Raw genomic sequence first — 12134 nt, 5'->3', positions numbered from 1 at the left:
CTGTCGGAACTCTGAAAAAATTAGTTCCATAATTATCATGGTAACTAACTATAGATATGACGACGGCCAACTTGGATGACGTGCTGTTCGGGCAACAGAGCGTCATCAAAGCTGGTCGTGATAGGCCTGTGGCAGCGACCGATGGAGGCCAGTTTTTCGGAGGTCACGTACCGGAAGTGGGTAAGCGCTTCGGTACGGAACCATCAATCAGCAAGCTCTCTATAAAATAAAAAGTGGTCATGCCCAACTTGTTAAAATTTTCCTATTACGTCACAAGACCCAGCTTTATTAGTATATTCTTCGCACGAGCGATTTGCACGTGCGCTAGAAAAAGCTATTTTCCTCTGGCGACTGTAGCGCGCGCCTCGTACGCTTGTAAAAGTAAGAGACTGTGACGTAAGAGCAACATTTAAACAAGAAGGCCACGTTAGTTTATAAAAAGAACTATTCGAATCTAGGGTACGGAGTGCTATATTATCTTTGTATAAATTAAACCAGCCCCCCCCCCCCCCCGCAAACGTGGCGCCATCCTTTGTTCTAGTTCTGAACTATTAATTAGTAACTTTCAGAAATTTTTAATAAGCCTTTGACAAAATTGAAAGTCAAAAACTGATAAACGCAAATGAGAAAGTGTTCGTTTGAGACATAGAGGATCTCATATTCGTAGCTTGTTCGTTGGTGTGGCTTGTGTTCGTTGTCATGGGAATGCGTTTAGACCGGCCACGACATTAAGACGCCCATGATGATCACGTGATTATATCTCAGGATCTTGCGGTGTTTTACATCGTGATCTGTCACGTGAAATAATGTCATAGCGACATATGACGCTACGAGCCAGCACCCAATTAGATAAGTTAAACGAATTACAGATAATATTTCGACGTAGCTTTGTTGCGTACAGTCTTCACTCCTATTGGTTTTCTGTTCGGGATTTATCGTCGGATTTCGGGATTTTTCGTCGGATTTCGGGATTTTTCGTCGGATTACGAGATTTCTTGTGAGATTACGAGATTTATCGTCGGATTACGAGATTTATCGTCGGATTACGAGATTTATCGTCGGATTACGAGATTTATCGTCGGATTACGAGATTTATCGTCGGATTACGAGATTTATCGTCGGATTACGAGATTTATCGTCGGATTACGAGATTTCTTGTCGGATTACGAGATTTCTTGTGAGATTACGAGATTTATCGTCGGATTACGAGATTTCTTGTGAGATTACGAGATTTCTTGTGAGATTCCGGGATTTATCGTCGGATTTCGAGATTTATCGTCGAATTTCGAGATTTCTTGTCGGATTTTGAGATTTCTCGTCGGATTTTGAGATTTTTCATCGGATTTCTGGGATTTTTTTCGAATGTCCGACCCCTCGTACAAAATTGAAACTACTATGAATTATGGGGCATATATTAAACTACCTGATCTCACGGTATCAATATATTCCAACACACGGTTTGAGTATTAAAAAAATCGAATCTGATGTAAAAAAATATCGATACCAATCCTGCTAATGAGACCGGGTCCTTCAGAAAATAAAGGCTGCTCTTCAAACTGGGGGCTCTCGAAGCTAAGCTAATCTCGAGAACTTAGTATCGGTATTTTCCCCTTAGTTGTTTCCCTAGAATGTTGGCCTTTCCAATGCTGGGCAATATACATATCATTAGCCACGGGTCTCCCGCGCTTTTGTTTATGGCAACTCTCTAGGTGAGATAAATCTCGATACCTATTGCGCTAACTCGGACCGTAGCATTTTTTCTACTGGATTATCGGGAAAGGTGAGGGGTGGTTTTAATGGCTTAAAAAGGTTTTTGGGCTAGCAGTCTGGTAACGACCCAAACGAATCGGGGAAAGGTCCCTCGCTAATCGAGCGTTTAGACTACCTTATTTTTTCCAGTATGTCGTTAAAACGGCTGCCAGCCTTCCAGCTAGGTCTAATCACTTATTTTGGGCCGCCTCCTGACGGGCAACAAAGTTTTATTTGCCTCCTTGATGAAACCGCTCAGAGTTTGATTAGTAACGCGGCCGATATCCATCCGCCAATTGCCTCGAAATGGCTGTTTTGCATTCCTTAGATCTCATCTTATCTCAGGTTGCCTGGTTGTTCTGTCACGCGCATCCGAAGAAACGCCTCTATCGGTTTCATTTTATAGAACGGGATAAATATTATGGACCTTACAGAGTGACCAGGCTTCCTATATTTTCGGGGTTGCCACACGTCGGGGAAATCAGGGAAAAGTCAGGGAATTTAAAAATGGGCCTAAAAAGTCAGGGAAATGTCAGGGAATTTTAAGAATTGCTAAAAAGTCAGGGAAATGTCAGGGAATTTTAAGAATTGCTAAAAAGTCAGGGAAATGTCAGGGAATTCAATTTTATCTTGGCACGTTTTGAAGGTAATTTAACTCTAGATCTATGACAAATTCCACGATTATTATTTATTTCCTTGAATGTTTGGCTAATTTTTTCAACATTGCAATAACTTTTTTACTGAAATATAAGTTCATCTAAATTTATTAAATTAAATTATTCATTATAAAATTAAAATATAAAAGAAAAATTTTGGCCTTAATAAGTCAGGGAAAATCTGTTAAAATGGTCAGGGAAAACAGGGAATTTGAATCTGAAAATTGTGTGGCAACCCTGATTTTATATTTTTTCCTATAACTTCCTACCATTTGTCAATTTTCCAATTTTTTTCCATTTTTCGTACTTTGCTCTTTGCTCTCAATATAGATTTAAAGTTCGATAAAAGGCGCTCAAAAACAGCCAGCCTTTTACCAAAGCACTAATTTAATTGGCTTTTACGGATGGCTGGGGTTTAAATATTACTTTAATACAAAGTCTGTGATGGTTTTATATTAAATGTAATATTATTATTAAACCAAAGTTCCTTTAAAAGCATTTGTTTATCTTTATTATAATGACTCCTATATTTTCCTATATTTACCTAAAAATAACTCCTATATTTTCCTATATTTACCTAAAAATAACTCCTATAATTTCCTATATTTTCCTAAATATTACTCCTATCATTTCCTATATTTTCCTATATTTACCTAAAAATAACTCCTATAATTTCCTTTATTTTCCTAAATATTACTCCTATCATTTCCTATAATTTCCTATAGTTTCCTAAATATTACTCCTATCATTTCCTATATTTACTTAAAAATTACTCCTATAATTTCCTATAGTTTCCTAAATATTACTCCTATAATTTCCTATAGTTTCCTAAATATTACTCCTATAATTTCCTATAGTTTCCTAAATATTACTCCTATCATTTCCTATATTTACTTAAAAATTACTCCTATAATTTCCTATATTTAGCTAAAAATTACTCCTATCATTTCCTATATTTACTTAAAAATTACTCCTATAATTTCCTATATTTACCTAAAAATTACTCCTATAATTCCTATATTTATCTAAAAATTACTCGTATAATTTCCTATATTTACCTCAAAATTACTCGTATAATTTCCTATATTTACCTCAAAATTACTCGTATAATTTCCTATATTTACCTCAAAATTACTCCTATAAATTTCCTATTTTTCTTTAAAAAAAATCGGAGGGTTTCCGGTGGTCACCCTGACCTTAATAATGTACTTAATTTAACAGTGATTATGCCAGCACCACCCTGTTCGTCTCGTGATTCCCGATAAAAAGAACCAAACTCCTTCACCTTTAGACGTATAATATTGACCCCTTTTCTGGCGGTAAGGGGTGGAAGACACACCCCTGTACGATCTCGGGCTTTCTCCCCGTGTAGGAGGGAATAGTGGCAATAGCTGCGGACACACATTCTCTGTAACCTAAATACTTTTTCGGTCCCATATGTAGCTTTCAGAATATTTCTGCAGCAGATTTGGTTTTCTTTTGTTATCGTCCATCGTTCCGAGAGAGAAGTGATATAGTGGTTGGGTAAAACGAATAGAAAAATGCTTCTTTCGGTCCGTGAAGAAACCATGCTGAGATACTTAACTTCTTCGGATGCGAAACCGTTTAGCCAGATCACGATTTCTTTGTATTCGCGACACTTTCCAGGAACTTTCACTCTTTCAAATTTTGTTTCGGTGACTATTTAATAATAATAAATAATCAGCTAGGCCTGGAAAAAGGTTAATTTAGTGGCCAATCTGACCAAAAGTGGACAATAAATATTTTTACCACAAAACATTTTTAAATAATAATAATAAACACAATATTTGAACACAGAAATTTCAGATTTGGGCTACTACAGCCACAAATATGCATAGTAATAGAGATCGGCGTTTGAATAATGAATTATCCAATTATTTATTTTTATTCATAACCGACAATTATCCAAAAAATATTCTAAAAAACCCATTATTTTTGCATGTTAAATCGTTGTTTATTCGTATAAAATGTTCATAAATAAACAGTTAACCAAAATTTGTATGATTAATCGAAATTTTGCCGGTTAATTTATTTGTTCCACCGATCTCTACATATATAGGAAGGGTCATATTCTGATTAACATTAGAATAGTCTTAATTTTTGGAATAATTAATTCTAACATTATAAGACTAAACAAATTTATTCCAATTACTTTTTTAAGCTTTAAAATGCAATTTTTCTTTATTAGCCACTTTTTACTAATTTTACGTAATTTTCCACAATTGGCCACTGGCCTCGACTTTTCTCCAAAAATTAGGCTTTTTAGGAACACTGATTTTAATCACGGTTCGAGCGCTGGAAACACTCCAAAATCGATTGTATATAGCACGGAAAATCAATATTAAAAGAACTAAATTTCAGTTGTATCAAATTTTATTAGTAATTTTGAAGCTCTTTTTCCGAAATTTAATTTGATTATGTGGCTCTTTAAGCCGAGTGGTCGGACATTCGCCAAAAATGTGTACGGGATTTTGAAATCTTGGATTTCTTAACTTTTGTCCCGTATTTCGGGATATTTTTTAATTTTCTTAAGTTTTCGTCGGATTTAGAGATCTCTGGATTTTTAAGTAATCCAGACTAGATTTCGGATTTCATGGAAAGTGTACGGTATTTGAATGTCCAACCCCTCGCTTTAAGCCTACTTTTCCGCAAAAATCAAATTGAATTTAATCGATTAAGAAATGGTAAATATCGTTTTTGTACTTACTCGTATTTTTAATCTACAAAAGGACAAAGTAGCTTATTTTTTACCCTAGGGCCTAAAATAGTGGGCAGTTCTAAAACTCTGAATTTATCGCGATTATTATGTTTTCCATTGTGGTTTTATTTAACAAGATGTTAAAAAATAAAATAATTCCAAGGTTCCAACTGCTTTTATAGCTCATTGAAATTAGGTTTTGGGGGTTTAGTTTGTATATAGAGGTTTGCTAGCTCGCCGTTATTTTTTATAGGCAGTTTTAAATATTACTCCTATAGTTTCCTATATTTACCTAAAAATTACTCCTATAATTTTCTATATTTACCTAGAAATTACTCCTATAATTTCCTATATTTACCTAAAAATTACTCCTATAATTTTCTATATTTACCTAGAAATTACTCCTATAATTTCCTATATTTACCTAAAAATTACTCCTATAATTTCCTATATTTACATAAAAATTACTCCTATAATTTCCTATATTTACATAAAAATTACTCCTATAATTTCCAATATATTTATCTAATATTACGGTATATTCCCGTTGTATAGAATCCTATTGGGTCGAATTCCCAATGGATCGAATCAAAAAATATACTTTCCCAATTGATCGAATTCTAATTTTGCAATCACATTGTGTCTAATCCCTTTTATTCGAAAAAGTGTATAGAATATTTTGACCTATCCAAATCGAAGTAGGCTATCTAGGCTAATACCCAAGGCACCACCTTAGGCCTAAGTCGTCCAGCGACTTTTAAAGCCATTAGGTTAGGTAAGGTTAGTTTAGGGTAGGTTGGGTAAGGTTAGGTTTCATGCTTTCACTTGACTGTGAGCAAACAAAATGTCGGTCGAATGGGATTCGGTTGAATGAGAATCGACCCAATGGGACAAAAGCAATATTACTCCTACAATTTCCGATATTTACCGAAAAATTACTCCAATAATTTCTTAAACAAATTAGTATAAATTTCCTATTTTTATTATAAAAAATAAAATAATTCCAAGGTTCCAACTGCTTTTATAGTTCATTGAAATTTTGTTTTGGGGGTTTAGTTTGTATATAGTGGCTGACTCGCTCGCGGTTATTTTTATGGGCAGTTCTAAAAATCTTTATTTTAGCCCCAGTTTTACCAGCTCATTATCCCTTTAAGGGGGAAGAATACAGTAAAAGCCTCTTTTTCGTTCAAGCTGAACGTTTCTGTTTTAACAATTACACAATTGAATTATATTTTTCTTATTGAGCTGAACCTTCCTCTAGTGCTTAAAATAATTTTGATAATTCTAATATTAATAGTAAACGAGATATAAGGTCGATTTCGTTACATTTGTTCGAATTTCATTCGTCCGAACGGTGGTACAAATGTCCGAATGCCGGAAAACAGGACCGTATGTCCGAAAACGTATTTCATTTGCCCGAAAAATTTATCACAACTTCTGTTGGTGATTTAGTCGTTCAATTTATGCTAACTTTACTGGCGAATTTCATTTGTTCGAATAATCGTTTGTCCGTTTTTTCGAACATTAGGAATTGTTTTTTTTTAAATATTGTTAATATAAGAAAATAGTAACATTAACGTGAACCTAACCTCACCTAAAATATCCACAACATTCAACGCAATTCCCACAATAAGAAATACTAATTTAGCGACAGAATTCGGACAATGATGCTACCGATTCGGACGAATGAAACAAACAAGCGAGCAAATAAGTTGTCCAATTCGAACAATTGAAACATTTGTTATTTCGGCGGTTCGGACGAATGAAATTCGAACATTTGTTCCACCGTTCGGACGATTGAAATTCGAACAAATGTCCCTACCCCATAAGGTCCTAACTAAAGGGTAGTTTGGGCGCTTGCCTAACTTGTTCAGCTCCGGGGTTTCGAATTAAAACGTAATAACTTAATTACTTTCAAATTTAAAATTGTAAAAATTATTTTAGTCACTAAACAAGAGGCTGTTCATTAATTTTATATGTTAAAATACAAAATTAAAAGAGTTCAGCTTGAAAAAGCGAGAAAGTAGACATTGGCCACTGAAGTCTTTCCCGTTAAACGTCCGAATTCGATAAAAAGCCACTAAAGAGAGGGACCAGAAGAATTCAGAGATGGCGATATCGTCGCGTCACGGCTTGTAATTTCCGAAATGATTTCTTTTTCGTATCGGGAATGAAAAGGGATCGTCGAGGAGGGGCTGCGCGCGTCTTACCTGTTTTTAGGAGCGGATAAAGATAAAAAAATGAAGAAGGGGACCTCCTTGTATGGTCGCTCTCAAGGTCGCGCTCCTTTGTTATCCGCCGAGAATTGATCGAATCTTTATCTCTCTCTGGCAGGGGTTTTTGCTCGAGCTGCGCCATTCAACTGGAAGTGTGTCCCATGTGCCGGAGGCAAATCACTGAAAGGGTTGAAAGCTCCAGTTCCTGACCTAATTCCAGCCCTCGGAAGCCTACTTTTCATTTTCTCATCGACGCTACTTTGCTCGCGAAGGGGACGACACGACCTCTTCGTGGCTTCCACTCTTCTCATTTCCTCCCAAGGTCAGTAGGTGAGTTCCTTTTACCTTCTCTCAAGGTCGCCTATCATTATGCCTACTGACTGCTAAGTCAATGTTTTGTGAACGGGTGAAGTCGCGACCCTTATCTTTGGTTTGCTTGGGAAATATCCCGCTGTTCAGAATTGTTGGCGTTTTTTTTTTCTGGGATAATTGCGCGCGTGAAAAAGTAGGCTTTTAAGTATTGCCCTGCCTCGAAATGGTTTAAATGGTTTATTGCCGACTTCAAGGTCGAGGATTTTAATGGCTATTTTGGCCGGTACCCCAAAATTTATTTTCGATTTATTCGCCCGCTATTGGCTGTCGATAGGCTTTCTCTACAAAGTAAAATATTACCCGTTCTATTCGTTGTCAGTGATGCCAGATCGACGTGGAAAATTTAGTACCGAAAATTCGCGAAATTTAGAGAAATTGGAGGTGAGGATGATTTTAAAGCGAAACTATAGGGAGCTAACATTTCTACGTCACAAGACGTCACCCATGCTTTTTCCTATTGAAAAAAAATTGTACCCAACTTAGGGGCCACAGCCAAAGCTACGGAGTGTTAGTTCCCTATTAAAAGTTCACGAGATATGACAGAATTGATTAAATTTTAAAAAATAAATATAATAAAATTGGTAACTGATTGGCTTTGATCGAATTCTTTGGTATTTTATTTAAGCCTTGCCTGGGGAATATTTGGTTTGAAAGCCGTTAAAGGGAAATTCAATGCCTTCACTGTTATCCGTTACTTCTACTTGTTGGTGAGAGATACAAGCTAACCAGTTGGGCAAGCGTGGTGACTTTACGCGAAGGTTTGCTCAAGCTATTTAGAAACATAATTTAAAATTATGATCGAATTTTTGTACAAGTTTAAAATATTTGAATTTAGTATTAATATTATCATAAGTAACATAATGACACATAAATATGACACTTACTTCCTATTCTAACAACGTTCTTCAATGATAGTCTGTTTCACCAATGGCCACAAAAACCATTACATGGACAAAGCAATTGAATATTGAATTTACGATTATTTTATTTTCAAATTTGAGACCAACTAATTTGGCAGTAATTTTGCCAGCTTATGATATTATATTATATTATATTATATTACAATATTAATTTTATTTGTAAGGAAAAAAACTAAAGAGCCCTTTTAGTTAGTGCTTCAAACCGATCCTCAGATTATTTGCGTTATTTGAAACGAGTTAATAACCAGATAGATTAAACCTGAAACTAATCTGAATTCATAGTAAACTGACAGAGCGGGTGAGCAGATTTCAATGCCTCTAACAAGGAGAGTACCCGAGGTGTTTATGGCCGATTTTGTTCAAAGTCGGGCGTAATGTAGACCTGTATGAGATATAAAATTTCCCAAAAGGAGACGTTGCACTACCCATTCGATTTGGCATGGCAACCGAAAATGTTTTTGACCACTTAAAACAAAAATCAGATTTTGTTTCCTTATTTTACCCAAAAATTGTTACAATTTACCCAAACTTGATGAAATTTACCTAAATGTGGTCCAAATTACACATTTCGTGAATTTCAAATGTTTTAAAAAATTTCGTGAAACCGATAAAATCCTATGCTTTTTTAAAAGGAGATTTATTTTATTTTAAGTGATCAAAAACATTTTCGGTTACCATGGCAAATCGAATGGGTAGTGCAACGTCTCCTTTTGGGAAATTTCATATCTCATATAGGTCTACATTACGCTCGACTTTGAACAAAATCGGCAATAAACACCTCGGGTACTCTCCTTGTAAGTTATCAATTTGACTATCCGCAAATTAAATTTTAATATCTTTCTCTTTGGATCTACTTTCGACTTTTTTTTATATCTACGAGTAGACTTGAAATATCTGACCTCAATAACCTGATTGACTGGCATTTGGAAGCACTACTGTCGCTCCTTCGAAATGGGCTTCTCCCTGAGCACAGCCATATTTTTGTTAAAAATGTGTTTTGACCTTCAAATTTACACAAATTATTGAAACATTTATTAATTTATTTATTGAATCACTTTATTTTTTGAGCTTGTACAAAGAAAAAAGTTACAAAGGTTTAGTGTATAAGCTTAAATTCAATTGAAACATAAATCAAAACCACATAGCGGCCAACGCGATTACAGGGTTGCCACACGTCAGGGAATTTAAAAATGGGCCTAAAAAGTCAGGAAAAAGTCAGGGAATTTTAAGAATTGGTAAAAATTCAGGGAATTCAAATTTATCTGGGCACTTTTTGAAGGTAATTTAACTCTAGATGTATGACAAATTCCACGATTATCATTTATTTCCTTGAATGATGGGCTAATTTTTTCAACATTGCAATAACCTTTTTACTGAAATGTAAGTCCATTTAAATTTATTAACTTCTGATAAAAGTAAAATATAAAAGAAAAATTTTGGCCTTAATAAGTCAGGGAAAATCTCTTAAAATGGTCAGGGAAAACAGGGAATAGTCAGGGAATTTGAATCTGAAATTTTGTGGCAACCCTGGATCATTAGCTCTCTGCTTAGCGGACCAGAATCCAGCACCTTATGAACTTCTCACTTCGGCCGCTACGTGGCCCTATGTAAACTGAAAAAGCCTATAAATAGTAATTAGCAATATATTGTATTAATACCATTCTTCTTTTTCCACAGCGTTTGATCTTCCAAATTTTTACCTTATCATCTTTCTTCAATTTCATTTCGTTATCTACCGTTGAACTCTCTAAATAAGAAATCTATAGGAAAAAAACCACAAAACTTTTATTCAAAAAATAATACCGATCAACTAATTGTGCCATCATCAATGTACAATCTAAAAAATATATAGTTACCACTCCAAAACTATAAAAAGAACCACGAAAAATCATATATATACTATTTAAAACCAAACAAACTTTTAACTATATTTAAAATTAATATAGCCATACGTGAGATTTAAATACTATATGAAAATTCTCTTAACAAAAAAAAACAATTTGTTTCGCGTCCAAATTTCTCCTTTTGAAAGGCCAAAAAATGAAATTAACTGTTTTCGCTTTGTTTTCTTTTAATATAAGGAAATAATATTTATTTTCCTGGCTTGGCTGGAAATTTATTAAACGCGCGCGTTTTTTAAGTAAAATATATTTAAAAAATCAATATTAATAAGCCAATTATATATATACAAAAAGTGCCAAACAAATGAATAATAAAATTTTTCAGATTTGTGTCGGTTCGTGAAGCGCTTAAGTTTTAAATCGATAGGACTAGATTATTAGTTATATATATTCGCCTTTGGTACGATGATGCAAGAGAACGATATTGACCGCCATCTAGTGGCTGGAAAATTAACTGACCAAAGATTAATATTAATTCGCTCGGATTTATCTTAGTCGCGGACTTAGGCTCGGAGACTTAACCCTCTCCTAGCCTTTCACCGCGCGTCACGACGTTACCAATGGCGAATGGACCTTTCATTTTTCCGCCATTTTGTCCTTATGATTTCTTTGATAAAAATGGTCAAAATATATCCCGTCCTTTTCTCTATGATATATATTTTAACAGGTAGGAAGTGTATATTATATATCTACGTGTTGTCGGATTTCGAAATCGACTTAACTATAAACTAGTCATTTCAATGAAAAGTTTTTATTTAATACTAATAATTTTTAATTGATTAAACAAAATATACTATTAGTTCCTATAATATTTTCTTTTTTTGTGGGGGAAAATTTATTGAATTTGATGTGTGTAAATTTATAGTTTAATTCGTTCATTGACGCGAAACGTTGTTGTATGAAAGTGTTACGGGCTTTTTATTACAAACATTTTATGTATGTTAATAAGTTTCTCTGTTTGTGAAAAGTTGGGGGAGTTTGTGTACATATTTCATTCGTTTATTTTAATGTACATAAATGTCAAAAAGGTTAATTCGCGAATCTTTTGATGTTTCGATAATTTGAATGTATTATCCACGATATCTTTACTCTACTGGTACTCTGTCAATTTTATTAGATATTTTTTCTCTATGCTATGAAGTAAGCGTTTCTCAAGATTCCTTCCAGTTACGAAAAGTGTCGTATACCTGACGCATTTAATACTATGAAATCTTTATGGAAAAAAAATATGACCTCTAATTTTTGCTTTCGACCAAGATGCGTATTCGCGCATTTTTTAAACACATACTTTGTTTCGTTTTAATAAATGGTCTATCTCTATTTTGTTTGTGTATTTTTGTACGTATTGGATCATCTAATGGGAATTATTCGACAACAGCTGTGACCAAGTTTGCGATCCTGAAGTTCTTTTTGGATGTCGAGATAGCCATGTTTATACTATTTATTTTTTATTACAATATATTAGTTAATTTTCGAGATAAACATTTTGAAGTCGTGATGACCTGTCTTGAGGGGGTAGATCTTGGTACATCTGATTACTAATTTTCGAAAAACATAGTGATTTCCACTAAATTTATCAGTGATTTCCCCTAAATTTATCA

General features: G+C 34.3%; 1 protein-coding gene across 3 annotated transcripts in view; it reads left to right on the top strand.

Annotated features, from left to right (window-relative positions):
* The window catches only part of LOC149927196 (RING finger and SPRY domain-containing protein 1-like), a 51377-nt gene extending 39524 nt beyond the window's left edge, over positions 1–11853 (top strand). For 2 of the 3 annotated variants that reach the window (XM_090158696.1, XM_090158695.1), the window contains exons 13-14: positions 7459–7670; positions 10310–11853. In XM_090158696.1, the coding sequence (XP_090014822.1) occupies positions 7459–7549 (91 nt within the window). In that variant the 3' untranslated portion in view covers positions 7550–7670; positions 10310–11853. The remainder of the gene's footprint in view (positions 1–7458; positions 7671–10309) is intronic. The other variant, XM_090158697.1, reaches the window with a different exon arrangement.
* The last annotated feature ends 281 nt before the right edge of the window (positions 11854–12134 follow it).

The sequence above is a fragment of the Leiobunum rupestre genome, chromosome 9 (genome assembly GCF_980474605.1).
Source record: "Leiobunum rupestre chromosome 9, qqLeiRupe1.1.hap1, whole genome shotgun sequence".
Lineage (NCBI taxonomy): Eukaryota > Metazoa > Arthropoda > Arachnida > Opiliones > Sclerosomatidae > Leiobunum > Leiobunum rupestre.
The sequence above is the reverse complement of the archived record's forward strand: the minus strand, read 5'-3'. Positions and strand labels throughout refer to the sequence as shown.